This window comes from Eschrichtius robustus, chromosome X (assembly GCF_028021215.1).
Source record: "Eschrichtius robustus isolate mEscRob2 chromosome X, mEscRob2.pri, whole genome shotgun sequence".
Taxonomy (NCBI): domain Eukaryota; kingdom Metazoa; phylum Chordata; class Mammalia; order Artiodactyla; family Eschrichtiidae; genus Eschrichtius; species Eschrichtius robustus.
Window position 1 is genome coordinate 131,911,789 of NC_090845.1, and position 27,101 is coordinate 131,938,889.

Here is a 27,101-nt window from a genome sequence, read left to right on the forward strand (position 1 = left end):
GTGTCGCGCTAGCAGTCTGCTTAGAATGCAGATGAGTGTATTTCTCACACAGCCCATAGAGCAGTCACCCATCCCAAACCACTTGATTGAAGAAACTCTTAGGGGGTGGGGAAATGGGCCTCCCCAGAGGGGTTTTCCTTACTTCCCTTCTGTGAATTTCTTCACAAGCTTAGCCTCTTTCTACTTTGGAGCAGGTTGAAGCATTCCCTCTGTTTTGAGTGGGGGAGTGGAAGTTGCCTGATTTCTTTTTTACCCTCAATCAGACACAGATGAAGATTACACAGTGTACTTTTCTTTAGGGCGTGGGGTGGTTTGCACAGGTCGGGGAGGAGCTTGGGTTTCTCTTTATTGTACAAGTAGTAGAGAAAAGTTTGACATGAAATCAAGGAAGATCTCAAGTTCAAGAGAATTTGTATTTACCAACGATAGTTTAGAATTCTGGAACCCGCCAGTGTTTTGTCTTGTGTTCTTACATTGTCTGGATTATCGATCTGGCTCCCTTACTATAAATCAGTACACCGTTACTACCCTGCTGTCAGAGGCACGTGCACATTCTGCTCAAAAGAAGAAAGGAGACCCATCCAAGGCCAGATCCAGAGATGAAATCATCAGTGCTGACGTGGACTTCCTTTTTTCCTGCAGGGCTTGCCCAATCACCATTGGAGAATCACTTTTATTAATAAGTGCTATGAACTGTGCGACACTTACCCGGCTCTCTTGGTGGTTCCATATCGTGCCTCAGATGATGATCTCAGGAGAGTTGCAACTTTTAGATCCCGAAATCGAATTCCAGTGAGTACTGCAATTAATATTTTCTGTAAGGAGTGCCTTTTCTTCCATGAGAACAGTAGTCAAGCAATTCAGAGAAACACTCTTTTGGAATTTCAGTCACACAAATAATTATGAAGTGTCCTCTGAGTGCAAAGCAGCAGGCCAAATGGGGAAAGAAGTAAGACGTCACCTACCTTCCAGGAGCTCGTGATCGAGGACAGAGAATGAACTCAAGTAATTCTTATACAGGAGAGGGTACAGGTAACGCCAGGTGGAAAGGAAGAAGGAAGGACAGGGTCTCTGTGGCTTGTGTCTTTGTAGCACAATAAGTGACAGGCGTTAGGCTCTGGGTAATGTCGGTTGAGTTATGCTGGAAACCATGCACTAGCCTATGTTATGGAGCCTATGAGTATAGGCTTTTACGTACCACCTTTATTAGGATTCGTCTCTCCTCATCACGTTTGTAAGCTGCCTTCATACCATTAGCAACCTGGGGTCAGGTGCAGACTATCCCAAACTATATTTATGGTATCACTGGACCTAGTTCATAAATTAGTCTTTGGTTCTTAAATATTTATGTACGAGTCACCCTGTCTACTCTGTGCCCATAAATCGTGTTGGCTAAAAATTTAGAGAATTTTTCCCCTCTGTTAATTTCCAGGGCATGTCATAATAAGTACATTGTCTTATTTTGTTTTGGTTTGATTTTGAAAAACAAGGGTTGAAAAATTAAGATTTAATGTCACGTTGCCTTTAACTTCCAAGTCTAGACATTTTTGTCCCTAAAAGGATATTTGTGTGAAACTTTTGTTATGCTATCAACATAATATGAATTGTAACTTTTTTAATGCACTTGCTTCGCTAAGCACGAGTGTCCGTTCATATCTTCAGGATGTATATTATACTTGAAAGTATGTTCCTTAGCTCATTTTGCTAGAACACTGTGCTAATGAAGCTAGAATTACCATTTCGCTCCTCTTGTGCTCCACCCCTGCCCTGGCTAGCTGTCTTGCTAATCCATGCCTCACCCACAGGAGAACTGGGCTAGGATAGTGTGAATTGATTTTGTTCACTCCTTCATTCAATTAATATTTATTGAACATCTACTGTGTGTGCGTGTGTGCGTGTGTGTGTGTGTGTGTGTGTGAATTTCACGGGATCAGGGGTAGGAGAGGAAATGAAACAACTGAACCCAGTCCACTGTGCTCAGGCTGCCATCTTGATCCAGTGGTTGCCCCGGTTCTGAGTGAATGGGAGCCCACCGTACAGCAAATAGAATGCTTAGCTTTTTACTTAGCCATTTTATTGATCCTTCTTACTTTGTGATGGCCACCAATTTGCATTTATTTTTCCTAAAAAAAACTAAGGTTGGGCTTCCCTGGTGGCGCAGTGGTTAAGAATCTGCCTGCCAATGCAGGGGACACGGGTTCGAGCCCTGGTCTGGGAGGATCCCACGTGCCGCCGAGCAGCTAAGCCCGTGAGCCACAACTAGTGAGCCTGCGCTCTAGAGCCTGCGCTCCGCGACAAGAGAGGCCACGACAATGAGAAGCCCACGCACCGCGATGAAGAGTAGCCCCTGCTCGCCGCAACTAGAGAAAGCCCGCGCACAGAAACGAAGACCCAACACAGCCAAAAATAAATAAATAATAAATAAATTAAAAAAAAAACAAAAAACTAAGGTTAAGCTGTCCATCACCTCTCTATCTTTATAGATTACCATGCTTAATAATATCTAGTAATAGATAATGTACTCTTTCTGATATACCTTCTAACCACCTGACTCTTGACTATAACCCAGGAAATATATTTGCTTTTGATATGAAATCATTAATATTTGATATTCAGTTCTTTTTTTAAAAAAAAAAAGCCATGTAAAGATATAAAAAGCATTGATGAGAAAGCAGTCTTGTTATGTTGTCCATAAATAAGATGCAGAGTATTATAAAATATCACTGAATAACAAAATAATCCACATGCATTAGTGTTCCCATTAATGGATACACACTCCTTTGTTCTCAAACAGGTTGGTCTTAATGTTATCGAATTCTTTAACATATAAGTAATACATATTTATTTTAGACATTGACAAAAATACTGGTAAGCCTAAGGGAGACTGCCACCTAGTGAGATCCACAGTTACGTGCTTCCAGACTTCCTTCTATGCATACATATTTTTATTTGAAGAAAAGGAAATTATTCTGTGGTTTATGTCTCAATCTGCTTTTTCTACACCGATGACTCTCTGTTCATGTGCCAATGTGTAGATGTACGGTGTAGATTGACAGAAAACTGTCAATCAGTTTTCTATTCCTATTATAAACAGTGCTGTGATAAACATCTTTTGGTGGCTAAATATTTGCGTACATCCTTAATTATTTATGGCTTCTACATATTAACTTCAAAAAGAGTAGCCTAATGTAGTAGCACATACTTTAAAAGCACTCACAGTAGTTGATGTTGTGAAATTTGCATTACTTGTACCTGGTCAGCTATATAGCAAGCATCCTTTTTATAAAGGTAGTTGAGATCCCAAAAGAAAAAGCAGGTAAGAGGTGAAACAACTCGTAAGAATAGCATTTCTTAACATGGCCTGGTGATTCCAGGCTTAAATCTCCCAAGCAGAGGGAAGAAGGGCAGAAGAACGGAGGGCACGGGGGGAACAGGGCAGTTTCTTGCATATGACCTGATTTAAATTTAAAACTTGATGAGGGTCTTTATCAAATAATAACTGTCTTGTATGTGCAGCAATTTGCTCTTTTAAAAGTGATCTCATATCGGGAATTCCCTGGTGGTCAAGTGGTTATGACTCCACGCTTTCACTGCCGAGGGCCCAGGTTCCAGCCCTATGTTGGGGAACTAAGATCCCACAAGCTGCCCAGCGCGGCCCCCCAAAAAAAGAGTGGGGACTTCCCTGGTGGCACAGTGGTTAAGAATCTGCCTGCCAATGCAGGGGACACGGGTTCGATCCCTGGTCTGGGAAGATCCCACATGCCGTGGAGCAACTAAGCCTGTGCGCCACAACTACCGAGCCAGCGCTCTAGAGCCTGCAAGCCACAACTACTGAGCCCGAGTGCCACAACTACTGAAGCCCGCACGCCACAACTACTGAAGCCCACATGCCCAGAGCCCGTGCTCCACAACAAGAGAAACCACTGCAGTGAGAAGCCTGTGCACCGCAAAGAAGAGTAGCCCCCGCTTGCCACAACTAGAGAAAGCCCACGCGCAGCAACGAAGACCCAACGCAGCCAAAAATAAATAAATAAATAAAATTTTTAAAAAAAGAATGATCTTGTATCAAATCAACATGTTGTAGACCTTAAATTTACATAGTGTTATAGGTCAAGTATATGTCAATAAACCTGAAAAAAATTAAATTAAAAATACATAGATACTTAAAAGCGATCTCACGTCTTTTCCCTCTTGGAGGCAAAGCCATAGGAGGTGGGCAGGGCAGGTCTCACCTCCACGTTGTAGATTAGAAAATGGAGGTTGAGGGAGGCCAGTGCTTGTGCCCAGGCCGCCCAGGCCTGAGCCTTTGGACTCTTAGTTGGGGGCCGCAGTGGTATTTTGACTGGGCCCTGGCAGGCACAGAGACTCAATTGAATGAGTATTCATTCGTATTATCATATAATCTTTTCTCACTAACGTGTTGTCATTATTATACACAGTGACTCTTATGAACATCAGTGCTCGTCATTTGCCATAGTGGGGAGGTGACTTCAGAGACCACAGCGTACTTGGCCTTGTATTAAGTGAGCTCGAACACTTGTGCTTCTGGGGTTCTTGTGTCTGCTTTTCATGGGTTTTCGTACCCTGTGCTGGGTACACGCGTTCTCCATTCATCCGCCCAGCAGCGTCATGCCGTCACGTGGCTCCGCATTTGATGAAAGAGGGAAAGGACGCTACAGAGGCTGTGAACTCAGTGCCCAGGTCAGAGCCACCTCAGGGGTGCGCCTGCCCCGGAGCACATGCTGTCACCCACCGCACTTACCTTCCCGCTTCTGCTTATTTTATTTTATTTTTCTCTTCTAACAGCTTTATTGAGATAGAATTCATCTGTGAAGCAATTCATTCATTGAAAGTGGACAGTTCTGTAGCTTTTGCTCTATTACATTTTTAGCTTCCTTTTACAGGTCTTGTTTCTCAGGTGCTATGAACTGAGAGACCAGGTAGCAAGTGTGCTGGGCTTGTGTGTAAAATTGGAGAAGGTTGATTCTGAGTAAAGGCTCAGAGCTCTCCCAGGAGGCGGGTGTCCAAGCTTCATTGTGGAGACTCTGGCAGCTCTTTGGCTGTCCTGAGATCCTGTTTGCTTCCTTTGGGTTTTCAAGCCCCTGTGTTAGATTCTAGAATTGAGGCTGTTGGGAAAATGACCTGCAGATGTGAGGTCCCGGGGTGGTTTTCTTTACCTCTCACCTTTTGCTAAAGCTGTTTCTGGGTGATGACAAATCCAGTGCAAGCTACAGGACTGAAATAAAATATCTGAAGCTTTCTGTTTCCTTTAAGTGATATAACTATTTTTAGGTAAGCATTTAATGTCTTTAGATGTGGTGCGAATTAAGAAAAGACCAGTAAAGCAATTGGTTATTCTCATTGGCTCTGGATAGTCATCATCGTTAAATGTGTGTTTCTGGGCACACATGGAAATGGCAGGTGAACAAGCATCCTGTTTCAGCAAAATGAGATTCACTTCATCATGATTGTTAGTGCTCTCTTTTTTTTATAGTTTTAATTGTTTTGACATTTGGTTCTTTCTCGATAGCTTAAAATTTCTGAACCAACCGTAGGTGCTGTCATGGATTCATCCAGAAAACAAGACGGTCATCGTGCGTTGTAGTCAGCCTCTTGTTGGTATGAGTGGTAAACGAAATAAAGATGATGAGAAATATCTCGACGTCATCAGGGAGACGAATAGACAAATTAACAAACTCACAATCTATGACGCTAGACCCAATGTAAATGCAGTGGCCAACAAGGTAAGTATATTTAATGACATGGTAGAAACTTGCCTTACATACGGTGTGCAGTGTTCTACATGAAGGTGGTTGCCATGGCGTATCAACATGTGGGTTTAAATTAAACTTCGCTTAAAGAGGAAAACGAGTTCACTGAACGTAGAAAGTAGTTTTAATCACAAAACATATCTTAAAAGTTGAATACATTAAAACCAAATGAAAATAAGCTTTAGGTAAACTAGAAGTCTAGAGCTGTAGTGAACTTGGGAAAGAGTTAGAATCTCTTTGGAGCCCTTTAGGCTGTTGACAGTCATTCTCAGTGTATACACTAGTGAGGCATCTGTGAGGATTGTGGGAAGCTGTAATTGTTAAAATCCTAAATTTGTAGCTTTATCTAAGCATTCTCTTCACTATACTCAGAAATGTGTGTTCTCATTTATACGAGACAATCCAAGAAATGAGTAGATCCATGTATGTGAATTTTACAGTTACACACATAATGGTAATATTTTCAAAGAAATCTGTCTCAAGGGTCTCCTTGGCCTTCTTAAGTAGAGTATGCAGACTGCCCCTAAAGTTGAATGACAAGGCAGTGTTGCCTGCAGGACCCCTCAGCAGATGCTCAAGGTGGAAGGCTGTTTGCCCCTGCACTACAGGGCCCAAGATTCAGAAATACCTCTGACATTCAGTTTCACCTTTTTGTTTTGTTTTGTTTTTTTCCTTTCCTTCTCCCATTGCCAGCTGTCACTTATAAGTATTCACAGTGGGCCTGCCCCATTCCACCTTTCAGATGTATGGCTTCTTGTCAGATGTCGGCTTAAATTTCATCATCTTGAATACTTTGCTTATCCCAAGGTCATTTATCTGGCATCTTCAATTATTCAGAGCACAAGACAAGAACCTGAAAGCAAAACAAGTCCTCAAGCAGCTCAGATAGATGCAGTAGCTTCCTAAATGGACCCTGTGATGTCTGTCTACACAGGCGCATGTGTGGGGCTCCACTCATAATTATTTGCACACAGATTGTGCACCTTACACATTTACTTTTGGACCCGGTATTTGTTACTGCAGTTGGTTTTGTTTTACATAACAAAACTGATACTGAAATTATTTGTAAAGCCATCAGGTAGCGAAATCGATAAATAGGTTAGGAAATATAAGACAACATTTAGGAAATTAAGTCTAAATATGAATATCTTGTTGTATTATCCTTACCTTTATATTTCTGTTCCTGCTATCCTTCAGGCATAATTCAGAGTTGAATACATGTATAAAATGAAGTATTTCCATGTATACATTTAGCCTGAAACAGATGTCATAGAACATTACAATGGGGTATTTAGAAAGAATATTTTAAAATATATAAAATGAATAACTTTATTGTATTAACTCTAAAGCTCATTGTTGTAGCAGTAGAGTTCTTGACTGCCTTTTTAACACTCAGGAAATACGGCTGTGTTTCTAGTCCATTTAGGAATGAAGGGAAGGAAAAAATTAAGGAAAAAAACCTAGGCTTGAAAGATCTGTGCATCATTCTCTAAAAAAACACACTCAGGTTCCCCTCCTCCCTCGGCTGTGTCTTCCTAGTCATCTGTATCCATAGCAACAGGCTGTGTACGTGGTTGTACTAGGTAACGTGGGTTGTTCTTTTTTGTTGAAGAGAACTGAAAAGAAAACTTCAAAACTAATCAGAGATGTGGAATTTGAACTTTTGGGAACTCAGTCTGTGCTTGACTAATTGATTTTTACCCTTCTGAATTCTCTCCTCTTTGGACCTAATTGTTCTGCCCTTGTGGATATTTAGAAATTTACAACCCCATAATGTAACAAGCAACATTGCACCATTTTAAATGAAACAAACAAACAAACAAACAAAGGAAACCTAGAGGCAGATAAGATCCAGCAGCCTGTGATGAATTAAAGTGGGACTGTGTCAATGTCTGTTTTTGGCAGAAACTTTGGCAATGAATTATTACTTTTTCCTCCTATCATCTTCAGTGATCTATGAAAGAAACTCCAGAGTTAGGAATGTCTTTGAAAATCACTAACTGTTTACAAACCACATGTACAGAGAAACAGGTCATGTGTCCGTGGGAGGGTAACGTGTGTCGTCGTTGTGTGAGAGGCTTGCAGATCCAGTTCGCAACAGTGACTGCCAGGGGGATAGGTGCACCTCTGTTGTGACCTCTGATGGCAGCTGCAAGGTGTTATTCCCTGAGGTAGGGGTAACCAAGGAGAGGGGAATATGACCCATTTGTATATGGATTCATTAGCTGATAACTATTTAAAAACAACAAAGTGAACGTTTATTGTCTACTTAACTACTGATGCCATTTGCAGCAAGCTTTAAAAACACATTTCTGTCTAAATAAAATACAATTTCTTACCTAGAGTCTGTGGAGATCAAGGCTTCTGGCTTGTACATGGGTCTCCAGGTTTGAAGTTCAAGTGGTAGCCTTACTTCTATTGCAGGAAACCTTCTCTGTGACTAACCCCGGAAAAAACCATAGGATGTGTTGGCCCTTCTGTCCCGAGCTACAAGTTTATATTCCTTGTATTGTAAATGAAAAGAGAAGAGGTATTGCGTGGCAGTGGCAGGCATGTCGCTTGTCTGTCCGTCCCCTGCAGGCACTGCCAAGATAGTACAACTTGGCTTTGACTATTTACTTACCTTTACTGGTGAGTTTACATATTCATATGTTTTTATGATGTTAATTAGCATCCTTCCATTTCAGCTTGCTTTCTTCGCAGGTCCCTGAATAATTCAACTTTTTCTTAAAAGGCCAGAGGCCACATGTTCCATGGCATTTTAAAGCATTAAGCAGAATGCAGCCAGGTTCCTAAACAAAGCTGGAGCGTTTCTGTTTGTCTTCGTGGAAAACGGGCATCTTCACGACCCTGTGAAAGGGAAGTGACGCCCACCCTAGCGGGTGGGTGCTGGTAGGCGCCGCGGCAGGTGGTAGCCATCTCGTCCCCGCTTGAAACCTTTTGTCCCTCGAGGGCCCACCACGTGCAGCGCTGTCCCTGGCTGTGAAGTCAGATGACTTAAATTCTGCTGCTTACCTCTGACTTTGGGGGCAGTTAAATAGCGTCTCTTCTCATTTTCAAAATGGAGATAGTAATACCTGTCTTGCAGCATTGCTGTAAGAGTTAGGTAAAATCATGTAAAGCAAGAATCACAGTATCTGGGATGTCAGAGGGGCTCATTAAATGGTGGCTGGTGTTAGCTGTTACAGAGCCTGGCTCCTTTTAATCTTATGAGACCTAGGTAGTAGTATCCCCTGTTCTACAGGAGACAACATTGAGGCGCAGAGAGGTGAAGTGCCTTGCCCCAGATCACACAGCAAAGAGGGGCTGAAACTGAGCTGTCGACCTGGGTCTGTCTGTCTCCAAAGCCAGTCGTTTTCCTCTAGCCCATCCAGTCCCGTGGGAGCCTGCCCCTGAAGAGCACTGTTCAAATCCGGTGGAAGACAGCGACCATTCACACCCTGCTCTTGCCTTTCCAGATCCGGAGGAAGAGCCTGTAATTATAGAACATTTTGAAAATGACTTTTTCTCGCAAATACGGATCCTCAGGAAATTGCCAGCTCGCCATCTTTTTTCCCTAGCTCAAAGTGTGACTAATGTTGTTGCGGCCTAGTGTCAGATAGGAAGTCAGGTCACATCAATGATTGTATCTAAGTTGCAAGTTTTTAGGTTGAGATTTGGAGGACCAATAACCTTTGAAATATTTGTGTAAGTTACTGAAGAAATAGAAAACCCAGCTTACTGTTTTGTGTGTCTTACTGTTTCTTAGGCAACAGGAGGAGGATATGAAAGTGATGATGCATATCATAGCGCCGAACTTTTCTTCTTAGACATTCATAACATTCATGTCATGCGAGAATCTTTGAAGAAAGTCAAAGACATTGTTTATCCTAATGTGGAAGAATCTCACTGGTTGTCCAGTTTAGAATCTACTCACTGGTTGGAACATATCAAGGCAAGTATATTTTTTTGAAAAAAGATACACATATATAAAAAAGAAAGTCATGGTTTAGTGGATCAGGACATTTTTTTGATTCCTTAAATTAAAAAAAAAAACTGAACAGTGAGAGAGAGAATATTTGTTGTATATGGCTCTACGTTTGACAATTTTGTGTTTCTTTATCATTTGCTTACTTAAATTAAAGATTTCACAATATTATCTCCAGAATATTTCTTAGAGTTTGTAGAGATGTCACTTTCCAACTCGTCAATAGCAAGTAGTTGAGCCTTTCACCCAGGTTTATTTAGGAGTAGATAATTTATTATTGAACCATTACTGGGTGTGACCCTCAAGAACCTAGAGCAATTGTTTTTATTGAAACTTATCTCAAATTGACTTTGTTTAAAGAATGAGTTTTGTGTTTTTATTATATTCAATCCTTCATCTTGATAGAGGCATCAGAAACCTCCATTCCCTTAAAAGTACTTGAAGTTGGGACTTCCCTGGTGGCGCAGTGGTTAAGAATCTGCCTGCCAATGCAGGGGACACGGGTTCGCTCCCTGGCCCGGGAAGATCCCACGTGCCGCGGAGCAGCTAAGCCCGTGCGCCACAACTACTGAGCCTGCGCTCTAGCGCCCGCGAGCCGCAACTGCTGAGCCCACGAGCCACAACTACTGAAGCCCGCACGCCCAGAGCCCGTGCTCCGCAACAAGAGAAGCCACCGCAACGAGAAGCCCACGCACCGCAACGAAGAGTAGCCCCCGCTCGCTGCAACTAGAGAAAGCCCGTGCGCAGCAACGAAGACCCAACGCAGCCAAAAATAAATAGATAAAATAAATAATAATTAAAAAAAAAAAGTACTTGAAGTTGTGTGAGGGAACTAACAATTTTAGAAGTCACCATTTAGTTCTATAAACAAACAAAAAGCCAACCTTAAATAGGTGAATTATTAAGATAGAGTGTTTTCTAGTCAAAATTTATTTTCCAACTTGATAGGAGTTATAATTTTAGTTAGTCTCTCGAACTTTCGGGGTTTTTTTCATAACTTATCATCCTCAAAACTGAATTGCAAAAAATCTAATTGTGACAACTAAATGTAATATGGTATCCTGGGTAGGATTCTGGACTAGAATAAGAGAACATTAGGTAAAAACTAAGGAAATATGAATAAAGCATGGCCTTCATTAAAATTAAGTTTATTAATAATTTAATAATATATCTATATTGGTTCATAGTTGTGACAGATGTACCATACTATTCTAAGATGTCAATAATAGGGGAAATTGGGTCGAGTATATGGGAACCTTCTGTAGTACCTTTATAGCTTTTCTGTAGATTTTGAGAATGGCTCTTCAAGGGCTTTTATAGACAAAGCAAAAAGATACAGTTTAGGTGGGTTTAAATTTTTTTTTTTTTAAATTTTATTTATTTATTTATTTATTTATGGCTGCGTTGGGTCTCCGTTTCTGTGCGAGGGCTTTCTCTAGTTGCGGCAAGCGGGGGCCACTCTTCATCGCGGTGCGCGGGCCTCTCACTATCGCGGCCTCTCTTGTTGCGGAGCACAGGCTCCAGACGCGCAGGCTCAGTAGCTGTGGCTCACGGGCCCAGTTGCTCCGCGGCATGTGGGATCTTCCCAGACCAGGGCTCGAACCCGTGTCCCCTGCATTGGCAGGCAGATTCTCAACCACTGTGCCACCAGGGAAGCCCTACATTTTTTTTTTTAATTCATTTACTTTTTGGCTGCTTTGGGTCTTCGTTGCTGCGCGCGGGCTTTTCTCTAGTTGCGGCGAGCGGGGGCTGCTCTTCGTTGCGGTGTGTGGGCTTCTCATTGCGGTGGCTTCTCTTGTTGCGGAGCACAGGCTGTAGAGCTCACAGGCTTCACTAGTTGCAGCGTGTGGGCTCAGTAGTTGTGGCTCGAGGGCTCTAGAGCGCAGGCTCAGTAGTTGTGGCTCACGGGCCTGGTTGCTCCGCGGCATGTGGGATTTTCCCAGACCAGGGCTCAAACCCGTGTCCCCTGCATTGGCAGGTGGATTCTTAACCACTGCATAGGTGGTTTTAATTTTTTAAAGGAAATAACCACACAGGTCTGAAAAGGTAAATATACTGGTTGGGGGTACCATTCACTGCTCACTTGAGCAAGAAAAGAACCACAGTTATGTGACTGGCTCAAGGTGAGACATGTTGAAAATGGAACGAGGTTTCAAACCCAGGCCTGTGGTCATGGAGCCTAACCAGTACAGGCTACAACATGGATGAACCTCGAAAACATTCTGTGAGTGAAAGAAGCCAGACATAAAAGACCACCTAATGTAGAATTCCATTTCTGTGAAATTTCTAGTGAAGGCAAAACTGTAGAGACAGAAAGCAAATCAGTGGTTGTCTGGGGCTGAGGGTGGGGACAGAGATTGGCACCCGGAACTATTTTGGGTAATAGAACTGCTCTGCCACTGGATGGTGGTGATGGTCGCAAAACTGTATAAATTTATTAAACCTTATCGAAGTGTACACTTACAGGTAAATTCTACTGTTTGTAAAGTATACTTCTGTAAATACTTAAATCATCAAAAAAATGACATCAGAGCAGTAGCTCTTTGTACGCATACATTTAGTCACTGCTAGGTCTCAAATTTCTACCAGAGGCTGTCAGTTTATCTTTAGGTAAGGATTCTGCTATTTATGAGCCACATAAGAGTTCATATCTTGTCAATTTAAAGGCCAGAAGGTGATTTCCATTGTATCATGCCTTTAAGGTCTAGACTGGACCTCTTGGGCCAGTGATTTTTCTAATGTGATCACTGTTATGGGTTGCGCTGTGTCCTCCCAAAGTTTATATGTTGACGTCCTGACCCCCAGTACCTTAGGGTGTGACCTTACTTGCAAATACGGTCACTGCAGATGTGATTGGTTAAGATGAGGTCTGACTGGAGTAGGGTGGGCCCTTCATTCGATAAGGCTGGTGTCCTTATGAAAAGGGGAAATTTGGACACAGATACATGCTCAGGGAAAATACCATCTGAAGATTGGAGTTATGCTGCCAGAAGGCAAGGAACTACCAGAAGCTTTGAGACAGGCCTGGAACAGGTCCTTCCCGAGAGCCTTCAGAGGGCGCATGACCCTGCCCACACCTTGAACTTGGACTTCCAGCCTCCAGAAATGGGAGATAATACATTTCTGTCATTTAAGCCACCCAGTCTGTGTGACTTTTTGTTACGACAGCCCTAGTGAACTCGTACAATCACGTATGTGAAAGAAAGCTTGAAATGCAGTTTGGCTTTTCGTGTATTTGTCTTGTTTTTTAATACCTACTTGCATTTGAAGGCAGTTTCTGTAGAGGAAAAGCAACAGACCCTGCAGCTTCTGGCCTTCTGTTTTCAGAACTCTTTCTGTTCTAGACGTTAATAGTATTTTAAAACGGACTTTAACTAGGGCTAAACGCTGTAAGTTCGAATGTAAGCAGTCCCTTCCAGCTAGCTGCTGACTCGCATGTTTTTCTTTGGCAGCTCGTTTTGACGGGAGCCATCCAGGTCGCAGACAGGGTTTCTTCAGGGAAGAGCTCAGTGGTGGTGCACTGCAGCGATGGATGGGACAGGACTGCCCAGCTGACGTCCCTGGCCATGCTGATGTTGGACAGTTATTACCGGAGCATCGAGGGCTTTGAAATATTGGTCCAAAAAGAATGGATCAGTTTTGGACATAAATTCGCATCTGTAAGTAAACAATAAAGCTAGTTTTTTAGATGTCTGATCACCACCGTCTGGGATTAAAAAAACTATTCGTGAAACCAGTGATTTCCTTTTAAAAAGAAAATCTGAGGAGTGTAATAAAAAACACTCTGCAGGTTTGAAAATGTGTGACGCCTTGGGTTTAGCCAGTCTTTTTAAGGAGACATGTGTGTCCATCTGCGCTATTTACAGTTTCGCTTGAAAGTAATACAAAACGTGTTTAAAATGAAATTGTGCAAAAGAAGGAAGATACTCCTTTCTCAACTAATATTATAACTATTAGAGCCAAATATTTTGTAGAAATGCTAGACTTTCTGTTGAGGCTTTTACTATTCTCTGATAGACATTTTGAAAACCAAAAGAACCTATTAAAATTCCTATTTCTTTTGAAAACCAAAAGAACCTATTAAAATTCCTATTTCCTATTTTCCTAAAGAACCTCTTAAAATTAAATTTCCTATTAAAAGGGTGTCTTGTTTCCAGACACCCTTTGAATAAGCATTTTGAACAAGTTCCGCACATGGTTCTCATGAAGAGAATCCATAGACAGTTTCAGAAACACTGCTGTGTAGCCTTGTAGCCTTCATCTAAATTTCACAAGTAGTGTGAATGGCATCGTCAAGTAGAAAGAGTCATTGTTTAGTAAATAAATAAATGGTGAGGTTTTTGTCTTGTTTTTGAGAAAGAAACTTTTTTTTTTTTTTAAACATCTTTACTGAAGTATAATTGCCTTACAATGGTGTGTTAGCTTCTGCTTTATAACAAAGTGAATCTGTTATACACATACAATATGTTCCCATATCTCTTCCCTCTTGCATCTCCCTCCCTCCCACCCTCCCCATCCCACCCCTCTAGGTGGTCACAAAGCACCGAGCTGATCTCCCTGTGCTATGCGGCTGCTTCCCACTAGCTGTCTGTTTTACGTTTGGTAGTGTATATATGTCCATGACACTCTCTTACCCTGTCACATCTCACCCCACCCCCTCCCCATATCCTCAAGTCCATTCTCTAGTAGGTCTGTGTCTTTATTCCCGTCTTGCCACTAGGTTCTTCATGGCCTTTTTTTTTTTTTTTTCCCTTAGATTCCGTATATATGTGTTAGCATACTGTATTTGTTTTTCTCTTTCTGACTTAACTTCACTCTGTATGACAGACTCTAACTCCATCCACCTCATGACAAATACCTCCATTTCATTTCTTTTTATGGCTGAGTAATATTCCATTGTATATATGTGCCACATCTTCTTTATCCATTCATCTGTCGATGGACATTTAGGTTGCGTCCATGTCCTGGCTATTGTAAATAGAGCTGCAATGAACGTTTTGGTACATGACTCTTTTTGAACTATGGTTTTCTCAGGGTATATGCCCAGTAGTGGGATTGCTGGGTCGTATGGTAGTTCTATTTGTAGTTTTTTAAGGAACCTCCGTACTGTTCTCCCTAGTGGCTGTATCAATTTACATTCCCACCAACAGTGCAAGAGTGTTCCCTTTCCTCCACACCCTCTCCAGCATTTATTGTTTCTGGATTTTTTGATGATGGCCATTCTGACCGGTGTGAGATGATATCTCATTGTAGTTTTGATTTGCATTTCTCTAATGATTAATGATGTTGAGCATTCTTTCATGTGTCTGTTGGCCATCTGTATATCTTCTTTGGAGAAATGTCTATTTAGGTCTTCTGCCCGTTTTTGGATTGGGTTGTTGGTTTTTTTGTTATTGAGCTGCATGAGCTGCTTGTAGATCTTGGAGATTAATCCTTTGTCAGTTGCTTCATTTGCAAAAATTTTCTCCTATTCTGGGGGTTGTCTTTTGGTCTTGTTTATGGTTTCCTTTGCTGTGCAGAAGCTTTTAAGTTTCATTAGGTCCCATTTGTTTATTTGTGTTCTTATTTCCATTTGTCTGGGAGCTGGGTCAAAAAGAATCTTGCTGTGATGTATGTCATAGAGTGTTCTGCCTATGTTTTCCTCTAAGAGTTTGATAGTGTCTGGCCTTACACTTAGGTCTTTAATCCATTTTGAGTTTATTTTTGTGCATGGTGTCAGGGAGTGTTCTAATTTCATACTTTTACATGTACCTGTCCAATTTTCCCAGCACCACTTATTGAAGAGGCTGTCTTTTCTCCACTGTATATGCTTGCCTCCTTTATCAAAGATAAGGTGACCATATGTGTGTGGGTTTATCTCTGGGCTTTCTATCCTGTTCCATTGATCTATATTTCTGTTTTTGTGCCAGTACCAAACTGTCTTGATTACTGAAGCTTTGTAATATAGTCTGAAGTCAGGGAGCCTGATTCCCCCAGCTCCATTTTTCGTTCTCAAGATTGCTTTGGCTATTCGGGGTCTTTTGTGTTTCCATACAAATTGTGAAATTTTTTGTTCTAGTTCTGTGAAAAATGCCAGTGGTAGTTTGATAGGGATTGCATTGAATCTGTAGATTGCTTTGGGTAGTAGAGTCATTTTCACAATGTTGATTCTTCCAATCCAGGAACATGGTATATCTCTCCATCTATCTGTATCATCTTTAATTTCTTTCATCAGTGTCTTATAATTTTCTGCATACAGGTCTTTTGTCTCCTTAGGTAGGTTTATTCCTAGATATTTTATTCTTTTTGTTGCAATGGTAAACGGGAGTGTTTTCTTAATTTCACTTTCAGATTTTTCGTCATTAGTGTATAGAAATGCAAGAGGTTTCTGTGCATTAATTTTGTATCCTGCTACTTTACCAAATTCATTGATTAGCTCTAGGAGTTTTCTGGTAGCATCTTTAGGATTCTCTATGTATAGTATCATGTCATCTGCAAATAGTGACAGCTTTACTTCTTCTTTTCTGATTTGGATTCCTTTTATTTCTTTGTCTTCTCTGATTGCTGTGGCTAACACTTCCAAAACTATGTTGAATAATAGTGGTGAGAGTGGGCAACCTTGTCTTGTTCCTGATCTTAGTGGAAATGGTTTCAGTTTTTCACCATTGAGGACGATGTTGGCTGTGGGTTTGTCATATATGGCCTTTATTATGTTGAGGAAAGTTCCCTCTATGCCTACTTTCTGCAGGGCTTTTATCAGAAATGGGTGTTGAATTTTGTCGAAAGCTTTCTCTGCATCTATTGAGATGATCATATGGTTTTTCTCCTTCAATTTGTTAATATGGTGTATCACATTGATTGATTTGCGTATGTTGAAGCATCCTTGCATTCCTGGGATGAACCCCACTTGATCGTGGTGTATGATCCTTTTAATGTGCTGTTGGATTCTGTTTGCTGGTATTTTGTTGAGGATTTTTGCATCTATGTTCATCAGTGATATTGGCCTGGAGTTTTCTTTCTTTGTGACATCTTTGTCTGGTTTTGGTATCAGGGTGATGGTGGCCTCGTAGAATGAGTTTGGGAGTGTTCCTCCCTCTGCAATATTTTGGGAGAGTTTGAGAAGGATAGGTGTTAGCTCTTCTCTAAATGTTTGATAGAATTCGCCTGTGAAGCCATCTGGTCCTGGGCTTTTGTTTGTTGGAAGGTTTTTAATCACAGTTTCAATTTCAGTGCTTGTGATTGGTCTGTTCATATTTTCTATTTCTTCCTGGTTCAGTCTCGGCAGTTTGTGCATTTCTAAGAATCTGTCCATTTCTTCCAGGTTGTCCTTTTTTTTAAAGATTTATTTTATTGATTAATTGATTGATTGATTGATTGCTATGTTGGGTCTTCGTTTCTGTGCGAGGGCTCTCTCCAGTTGCGGCGAGCGGGGGCCACTCCTCATCGCGGTGCGCGGGCCCCTCACTGTCGCGGCCTCTCTTGTTGCAGAGCACAGGCTCCAGACGCGCAGGCTCAGTAGTTGTGGCTCAGGGGCCCAGTCGCTCCGCGGCATGTGGGATCTTCCCAGACCAGGGCTCGAACCCGCGTCCCCTGCACTAGCAGGCAGACTCTCAACCACTGCGCCACCAGGGAAGCCCCAGGTTGTCCATTTTATTGGCATAGAGTTGCTTGTAGTAATCTCTCATGATCTTTTGTATTTCTGCAGTGTCAGTGGTTACTTCTCCTTTTTCATTTCTAAGTCTATTGATCTGAGTCTTCTCCCTTTTTCTCTTGATGAGTCTGGCTAATGGCTTATCAATTTTGTTTATCTTCTCAAAGAACCAGCTTTTAGTTTCAGTGATTTTTGCTATTGTTTCCTTCATTTCTTTTTCATTTATTTCTGACCTGATCTTTATAATTTCTTTCCTTCTGCTGGCTTTGGGGTTTTTTTGTTCTTCTTTCTCTAATTGCTTCAGGTGCAAGGTTAGGTTGTTTATTCGAGATGTTTCCTGTTTCTTGAGGTAGGCTTGTATTGCTATAAACTTCCCTCTTAGCACTGCTTTTGCTGCGTCCCATAGGTTTTGGGTCGTCGTATCTCCATTGTCATTTGTTTCTAGGTATTTTTTGATTTCCCCTTTGATTTCTTCAGTGATCACTTCGTTATTAAGTAGTGTATTGTGTAGCCTCCATGTGTTTGTATTTTTTACAGATCTTTTCCTGTAATTGATATCTAGTCTCATAGCGTTGTGGTCGGAAAAGATACTTGGTACGATTTCAATTTTCTTAAATTTACCAAGGCTTGATTTGTGACCCAAGATATGATCTATCCTGGAGAATGTTCCATGAGCACTTGAGAAAAATGTGTATTCTGTTGTTTTTGGGTGGAATGTCCTATAAATATCAATTAAGTCCATCTTGTTTAATGTATCATTTAAAGCTTGTGTTTCCTTCTTTATTTTCATTTTGGATGATCTGTCCATTGGTGAAAGTGGGGTGTTAAAGTCCCCTAGCTGTCGATTTCCCCTTTTATGGCTGTTAGTATTTGCCTTATGTGTTGAGGTGCTCCTATGTTGGGTGCATAAATATTTACAATTGTTATACCTTCCTCTTGGATCGATCCCTTGATCATTATATCGTGTCCTTCTTTGTCTCTTGTAATAGTCTTTATTTTAAAGTCTATTTTGTCTGATGTGAGAATTGCTACTCCAGCTTTCTTTTGATTTCCATTTGCATGGAATATCTTTTTCCATCCCCTCACTTTCAGTCTGTATGTGTCTCTAGGTCTGAAGTGGGTCTCTTGTAGACAGCGTATGTATGGGTCCTGTTTTTGTATCCATTCAGCCAGCCTGTGTCTTTTGGTGGGAGCATTTAATCCATTTACATTCAAGGTAGTTATCGATATGTATGTTCCTATTCCCATTTTCTTAAATGTTTTGGGTTTGTTATTGTAGGTGTTTTCCTTCTCTTGTGTTTCTTGCCTAGAGAAGTTCCTTTAGCATTTGTTGTAAAGCTGGTTTGGTGGTGCTGAACTCTCTCAGCTTTTGCTTGTCTGTAAAGGTTTTAATTTCTCCATCGAATCTGAATGAGATCCTTGCTGGGTAGAGTAATCTTCGTTGTAGGTTTTTCTCCTTCATCACTTTAAGTATATCCTGCCACTCCCTTCTGGCTTGCAGAGTTTCTGCTGAAAGATCAGATGTTAACCTTATGGGGATTCCCTTGTGTGTTATTTGTTGTTTTTCCCTTGCTGCCTTTAATATGTTTTCCTTATATTTAATTTTTGACAGTTTGATTAATATGTGTCTTGGCGTGTTTCTCCTTGGGTTTATCCTGTATGGGACTCTCTGTGCTTCCAGGACTTGAGTAACTATTTCCTTTCCCATATTAGGGAAGTTTTCAACTATAATCTCTTCAAATATTTTCTCAGTCCCTTTCTTTTTCTCTTCTCCTTCTGGGACCCCTATAATTCGAATGTTGGTGCGTTTAATGTTGTCCCAGAGGTCTCTGAGACTGTCCTCAGTTCTTTTCATTCTTTTTTCTTTATCCTGCTCTGTAGTAGTTATTTCCACCATTTTATCTTCCAGGTCACTTATCCTTTCTTCTGCCTCCGTTATTCTGCTATTGATCCCATCTAGAGTATTTTTCATTTCATTTATTGTGTTTTTCATCGTTGCTTGGTTCCTCTTTAGTTCTTCTACGTCCTTGTTAAATGTTTCTTGCATTTTGTCTATTCTATTTCCAAGATTTTGGATCATCCTTACTATCATTATTCTGAATTCTTTGTCAGGTAGACTACCTATTTCCTCTTCATTTGTTAAGTCTGGTGTGTTTTGACCCTGCTCCTTCATCTGCTGTGTGTTTTTCTGTCGTCTCATTTTGCTTATCTTACTGTGTTTGGGGTCTCCTTTTCACAGACTGCAGGTTCGTAGTTCCCGTTGTTTTTGGTATCTGTCCCCAGTGGCTAAGGTTGGTTCAGTGGGTTGTGTAGGCTTCCTGGTGGAGGGAACTAGTGCCTGAGCTCTGGTGGATGAGGCTGGATCTTGTCTTTCTGGTGGGCACGTCCACGTCTGGTGGTGTATTTTGGGGTGTCTGTGGCCTTATTATGATTTTAGGCAGCCTCTCTGCTAATGGATGGGGCTGTGTTCCTGTCTTGCTAGCTGTTTGGCATAGGGTGTCCAGCACTGTAGCTTGCTGGTCGTTGAGTGAAGCTGGGTCTTGATGTTGAGATGGAGATCTCTGAGAGATTTTTGCCGTTTGGTATTACGTGGAGCTGGGAGGTCTCTTGTGGACCAGTGTCCTGAAGTTGGCTCTCCCACCTCAGAGGCACGGCCCTGATGCCTGGCTGGAGCACCAAGAGCCTTTCGTCCACACGGCCAAGTACGGGGGGAGTTTCTTGCCTTTTTGGAGGTCGGACGTTTTCTGCCAGCGTTCAGTGGCTGTTCTGTAGGAGCAGTTCCACGTGTAGATGTATTTCTACTGTATCTGTGGGAAGGAAGGTGATCTCCGCGTCTTACTCTTCCGCCATCTTCTCCATTCGGCCGAAAGAACCTTTTTTTTAAAGAACTTTTAATTATAATAATCACACCCTTTTGGACATGGTTTCAAGACTTGAAACTTTGGGATTGGTCCCTTAGCAACTGGTAACTTAACTCTACCTGCAGCTGCCCACGACTTGTACAAAATTCCAATCGGATAAAATAGTTGTCGTGTTCACATAGCATCATGATGCTTTCTCAGTTTGTATTGATATATTATAGAAGTTTATATACTTAATTTCCGTTATTTTGAAACCATACGTTGTTTTCTGTATTGCCACGGGAAAAAAAAATACTATTCACTCTCTGAGAAGCTTGGCGTTTGGAACGCAGATTGCTGAGTTGTGATTGTCACGTTTTGTGAGTTATATGCTTCCTCAGTTTTTGTACCCAGAGATTAAAACAAATCATCACTTCCTTTCAGAGAATAGGTCATGGCGACAAAAACCACGCCGACGCTGACCGATCTCCTATTTTTCTCCAGTTTATTGATTGTGTATGGCAGATGTCAAAACAGGTAAGGGATATTAGGATGAAAATACATCTGACTTAATGCTTAAATATTTTGATATAATATCTGGGATTTGCCTCAGAGTAACACAGGGTAGAGATAGAGATGCAACAAGTTTGGCCACGTGCAAATAATTGTTGAAGCCGGGTGATGGGTACACGGGGTTCACTTTTTTTATTCTCACTACTATTTATGTTGACTGGGAGTTTTCATAATAAAGTTTTAAAATTTTAATATTTAACTGTACTCTCTCTGCTAATGGTGGAGGAGCAGCATAATTGACAATAGCAAGTCGTCTTTTTCAATTCATCCTACGCTGGCATTTGTGTATAGGCGTGTCTGCTACCTTAGACTGCCATAAATAATTAAACCATCCTGTGTGTCCTGTACGCTCAGGAGAGCCCAGAAAATGGGCTTATTTTCCCTTTTTCCCTCTGTATTCCTTTACTTGACGCTCAGTTAAGCTCTTCAGCCCTGTGCAAAGCACCAACAGGTGAGCTGTAGCGTGCCACAGACCGCAGCCTCAGCTGTCCTCCCGGAACATTTATGCACCTCTTCTCAGCTCTATGCGAGATCAGCCCCAAGTTTTCATGCATTGTTCGCTTGTTTGTTTTTGTCTAGTTCCCTACAGCTTTTGAATTCAATGAACGGTTTTTGATTGTAATTTTGGATCATCTGTATAGTTGCCGCTTTGGTACTTTCTTATACAACTGTGAATCCGCTCGAGAGAAACAGGTGAGTGTGTAACATCTTTAACATCTTTTTAGTTAAAGACCCACCAAAATGTGTTTAGTCTGCTGTGAAATAACAAAGAATTTGATAGCTTGGTTTGTGGTTAATGCAAAGTTTCTCATTCTGTATCCCAAGCTTGGGCGTTTTCACTTCAACCAGGGGTTATTGAGTGTGTGGTGTTTATTTCAGGGGTAAGACATTGATTTTGCCTTCAGGGAGTAGGAATGACTCTTTTGTTGAGGTATAGATGATTTACAATATTGTATAAGTTTCAGGTGTACAACACAGTGATTCAGTAGTTTTATAGATTATACTCCATTTAAAGTTATTACAAAATAGCAGCTATATTTCCCTGTGCTACATATAGCTTATAGCTTATTTATTTTATACCTAATAGTTTGTACGTCTTAATCCCCTACCCCTATCTTGCCCCTCCCACCTTCCCTCTCCCCGCTAGTAACCACTAGTTCGTTCTCTATATTGGTGAGTTTGTTTCTGTTTTGTTACATTTGCTCACTTTTGTTTTATAGATTCCTCATATAAGTGGACACATACAGTATTTGTCGTTCTCTGTCTGACTTATTTCACTTGGCATAATACCCTGCAGGTCCATCTGTGTTGCTGCAAATGGCATTATTTCATTCTTTAATGGCTGAGTAATATTCCATTGTATATACATAGCACATCTTCTTTATCCAGTCATCTGTTGATGGACAGTTAGGTTGCTTCCATATCTTGGCTATGGGAGTAGGAATGGCTGTTAAAGGCATGCAAGGTCACCGTCCCAAAATGCCATAAAAATGTCAGTAAGGGAAATTTTTTTTTTAAAGGCATAAACCCACAAGAACAGGGGGAAATAAGGAAGGAGACACAGCAACAAACTTGGAAGCTGGAAACTTAGTAGATAAGTGGGAAATAACTTTACTTGAGAAAAGTGACTCGCAAACCAGCAGCGGGGACGCCAAGGACCAGGCCACTTTGCATCGCAGCAACCCCATATGACTCAGGGGTTCTGGGGCAAAGGTGTACCAGCGTATGGGGCAAAGAGGGAAGGGTAAGATAACCTGAAGGTCTGTTTAGAATAAGCAGGTAGCTTCCCCAGACCACCTCCACTTGTCTCTGGAGTTAAGGACAGAGGTTTCTTCTCGAGAGAGGGTGAGAGTAGGCATCCGGGCTGGGGACCTGAGTGTCCTCAGGGGATGAGGTGAATGGGAAGAGCTGGTCTGTGAGAGACCCAGCCCATGTCCCCTGCTCACTCCCAGCATTCTGGCAGCAGGTCCTTATCTTTCAGGTGAGAGCCTGTTGGCAAGAATGGGGAGAAAACGGAACCCTTGGATGTTGCTAGTGGTATGTACCCAAGAGGAATGAAAACAGGGGTTGAAACAAAAACTTAGACACAGATGTTCATGGCAGCCCCACTCAGAATAGCTAAAAGACGTCAACAACCCCACTGTCCATCAGCTGATGAATAGATGAACTAAATGTGGTCTATCCATTCAGTGGAATATTATTCAGCCATCAAAAGGAATGACGTTCTGATCCATGACACAAATGGAGGAACCTTGAAAACATGCGAAGTGAAAGGAGCCAGACACAAAAGGCACATATTGTATGATTCCATTTATATGAAACGTCCAGAAAAACAAGTCCATAGAGACAGAAAGCAGATTTGTGGTTGACAGGGGCTGGAGGGAGGGGAGAATGGGGAGTGACTCCTTAATGTGTACAGGGTTTCCTTTGGGGATGATGAAAATGTCTTAGAACTTCATAGAGGTGGCAGTTGCACAACATTGGGAAAGTGCAAAAAGCCAGTGAATTGTAGACTTTAAAATGGTGAATTTTATGGTACGTGAACTACACTTCAATTTGGAAAAAAAAAGAAGGAATCATCTCTAGAGAAACTGACTAGCCCAAGAAGAAGGACCTAAAGATTACCAACAGCTAGGGTTCCCCATGGTGAAGCTCAAGTTGACAAGCCTCATGACTTCAGAGCTTACATAATAGCAACAAGCAGGAGGGAAATAAAACAGCTTGGAGAAAATAGTTACCATGTAGGGTGGGGAGAAACCTAGACAGGAAGCTATCAGTTAATATCCCAAGAAAGATAGGAAAATATTGGTACCATGAAATAATAACAGGATATTATTTAGAAGGAATATTCAGAGATAAGAAAACTTGAAGTTAAAAACGTGCTATCAGGGACTGCCCTGGTGGTGCAGTGGTTAAGAATCCGCCTGCCAATGCGGGGGACACGGGTTCAAGCCCTGCTTGGGGAAGATCTCACATGCTGCGGAGCAACTAAGCCCGTGCGCCACAACTACTGAGCCCGCGAGCCACAACTACTGAAGCCCTTGTGCCTAGAGCCCGTGCTCCGCAACAAGAGAAGCCACCACAATGAGAAGCTGGTGCGCCGCAACAAAGAGTAGTCCCCACTCACCACAACTAGAGAAAGCCCACATGCAGCAACAGAGACCCAACGCAGCCAAAAATAAATTAATTAATTAATTAAAAAAATTGTGCTATCAATAGAAATTTAAAATTCAGCAGAAGAGTTGTAAGATTAGGTTGAAGTCTCCCAAAAAGTAGGGCATAGAGACAGGTAGAAAATGGAGATAAGAACACTAGAAGATCAGTTCTGGAGTCCAATATCCAAATCATAGGAGTTCTAGAAAGAGAAAATAGGGAAAGAAGAGCAGGAAATCACTGGAATAATGTGAGACTATTTCCCAGAATTGAGGTGTGTGAGTTTCCACATTGAAAGGCCTGCCGAGTGCCCAGGCACAGTGGACAAGAAGAGACCCACAGTAAAGCACATCTTTGTGAAGTCTCAGAACACCAGGGAGAAAGGAAAGACCCTTCAGGCTTCCAAAGAGAAGAAGAGTGGGTTATTTGCAAAGAAACAGAAGTCAGGAAGACTTTGAATTCTTCAGCAGCAATATTGGAAAGTAGAAGTCAGCGGAGCATTGCCTTCCGAATTTTAAAGGAAAATGGTTTCAACCTAGAATCCTCTCACCACCCAGCTGTCAACCAGATGTGAAGTAGACCAAACATATCCTCAGACATACATGGCATCAAGAAAGAAGACTGCATGGAGTTCAGGAAGCCAGGAGCTCCAGTACAGAGAGGCCAGAGGGAAGCCTCAGAGGGCGAAACAGAAGAGACTTCCTGAATGAGAGCTGGGTGCATGGCGTGGGGGTGGCCGGGGCAGCTCCCTGCTCCCAGGATGCACCTGGGGACTCCAGATGTGCTGAGTGTCCTGATCAAAGTTTTAAAGACATTGGAGGAAGAGTTTGGGGTTGAATGAGTGATAAGATGCCAGGAGAAGTAAGCAAGCAGAATAGACAGCTGTTAAATTAAAGGAAAACAAAACCAAAAATTGGACAGGGAAAGAAATCAGAGTAGAAAAGACATGACTTACCTGGGAATAGCATTTGCTGAGTCATGGCAATCTAAACCCTAAACATGGATCTAACCAAAGCAACGCTGTTAACTGGGGGTCTGAGGCAGGGTAGAAGGTGTGAGCGCAGCAGGATGGGGAGGAGCCATTCTCACTGTGGCAGTGTCAGGAGTTAATGCCTGTAACTTTATAGTCAACAAGTAGCACGAAAAGGGTGTTTCTCACAGGTGCGGAGGTAAGTACCAAATAACGAAATCAATTTTAAAAATCAAACACAGTTGCTTGGGGGAGAAAGGTGAGAGACTACTTTTTTCATAACAAACCTTGTCAGGCTGTTTGACTTTAAATCAACTGTGTGTATGTAAAAAATAAAAACAAGCATGCAAATAAACACAAGGCAGTGTAGACTGTGGCATCAGAAAGGGACAAATGAAGTTTTAGGTGGATCCCAAGGAAGGCAAAATTAGGCTGCTATTATTACCGTTCACATTCACGAAATGTGTATGTTCAAAAAATTTCTTCAGTCACTTATTTCAAGCTGTTCTTTTCAGCTTCCAGTTTTAGCTTACTGGTCCTTTCTCCTTGACGTCATTACTAGGAAGAGTTTCCCATTTTGCCTTCAGTAATTTTAATATTTGTATTTTTATTTCCCAAGTTTTGATTTTCCTCTACTTATGATCAAAATGGGTAAAAATCTATAGTTAACAAACAATGAAGATGTGAATATCTGTATGAGATGATGGACACCAGACTGAAAATTGAAGATTTAGTGAAGTCAGTTATCCACGTGTTTCAAATATCTGGATACTGGCATGATGCATTAAACATCTGGATGTTTGATTAACATAACGCTTTGTCTAGATGCCTACTGTCAAGTAGACACAGGTTGAGATTTTGTAGTTCTAACAAACACAAAAATGGAAAAAGTCAGCGAGATCTTATGATAATTTTTCTTGCTGCTGAATTCAAAAGAGCGTACTGCCCATCTGTTCATAAATGTTTTCCCTAGCCAGGAATAGTCTTCTTAGGTCAGTGAGCTGCATTTAATGTTAGAGCATCCTTCCCCTCTCTCTTCAGGCAGAAACAGTGGCTCTCAAGCCATTATCTATGCAAATACTGGGAAGTGGTGCTCAGCACTCCCAGGCGCAGAAGGCTTTTTGAGCTATTATGGGGATAATGTACGTGTGTGATTCAAGTTGATGCTCAGCTGTATCGCCACAGCCTGCAAAATGGTTTGTGTACCGGGGTGTGTTTTTACTTAGGCTTTCCACTTTCTCTTTCCTCTAGAAAGTTACAGAAAGAACTGTTTCTTTATGGTCGCTGATAAACAGTAATAAAGACAAATTCAAAAATCCCTTCTACACTAAAGAAATCAATCGAGTTTTATATCCAGTTGCCAGTATGCGTCACTTGGAACTTTGGGTGAATTACTACATTAGATGGAACCCCAGAATCAAGCAACAAGTAAGTGAAGTAGCGTTGTGAATTACAGTGATGTTGACTGAGTACTACTTCTGGACTTAAATAATGTTATGTAGTACATTTAAAAAAATTTTTATTTTATTTTAAATTTTTATTGGGGTATAGTTGATCTGCAATGTAGTGTTAGTTTCAGGTGTACAGCAAAGTGAATCTGTTATACATATACCTATATCCACTCTTTTTTAGATTCTTTTCCCATATAGGCCATTACAGAGTATTGAGTAGAGATCCCTGTGCTATACAGTAGGTCCTTATTAGTTATCTACTTTATATATAGTAGTGTGTATATGTCACTCCCAGTCTCCCAATTTATCCCTTCCACCACCTTTCCCCTTTGGTAACCATAAGTTTATTTTCTACATCTGTGACTCTACTTCTGTTTTGTAACTAAGTTCGTTTATACCCTTTTTTAAGATTCCACTTACAAGCGATGTCATATGATATTTGTCTTTCTGTGTCTTACTTCACTCAGTATGGACAATCTCTAGGTCCATCCATGTTGCTGCAAATGGCATTATTTTGTTCTTTTTTATGGCTTTTCAAAAATATTATGAAAGGAAAAAGAGCAGACTAAAAAAATGACACTTGCTTTTATTTTTTATTTTTTGAGTTCACTTGGCTCAACTATTTTATTGACTTAAGCATCTGTTTTTAATGGGTTTTTTTAAACATCTTTATTGGAGTATAATTGCTTTACATTGTTGTGTTAGTGTCTGCTGTATAACAAAGTAAATCAGCTATACATATACAA

At 41.3% G+C, this 27,101-nt stretch overlaps 1 protein-coding gene across 2 annotated transcripts in view; it reads left to right on the plus strand.

Annotated features, from left to right (window-relative positions):
* The window catches only part of MTM1 (myotubularin 1), a 104,314-nt gene that overhangs the window by 69,017 nt on the left and 8,196 nt on the right, over window positions 1–27,101 (plus strand). For both annotated transcript variants that reach the window (XM_068532983.1, XM_068532982.1), the window contains exons 8-14: window positions 643–792; window positions 5,556–5,744; window positions 9,520–9,705; window positions 13,191–13,397; window positions 20,653–20,745; window positions 21,361–21,474; window positions 26,156–26,332. In XM_068532983.1, the coding sequence (XP_068389084.1) occupies window positions 643–792; window positions 5,556–5,744; window positions 9,520–9,705; window positions 13,191–13,397; window positions 20,653–20,745; window positions 21,361–21,474; window positions 26,156–26,332 (1,116 nt within the window). The remainder of the gene's footprint in view (window positions 1–642; window positions 793–5,555; window positions 5,745–9,519; window positions 9,706–13,190; window positions 13,398–20,652; window positions 20,746–21,360; window positions 21,475–26,155; window positions 26,333–27,101) is intronic.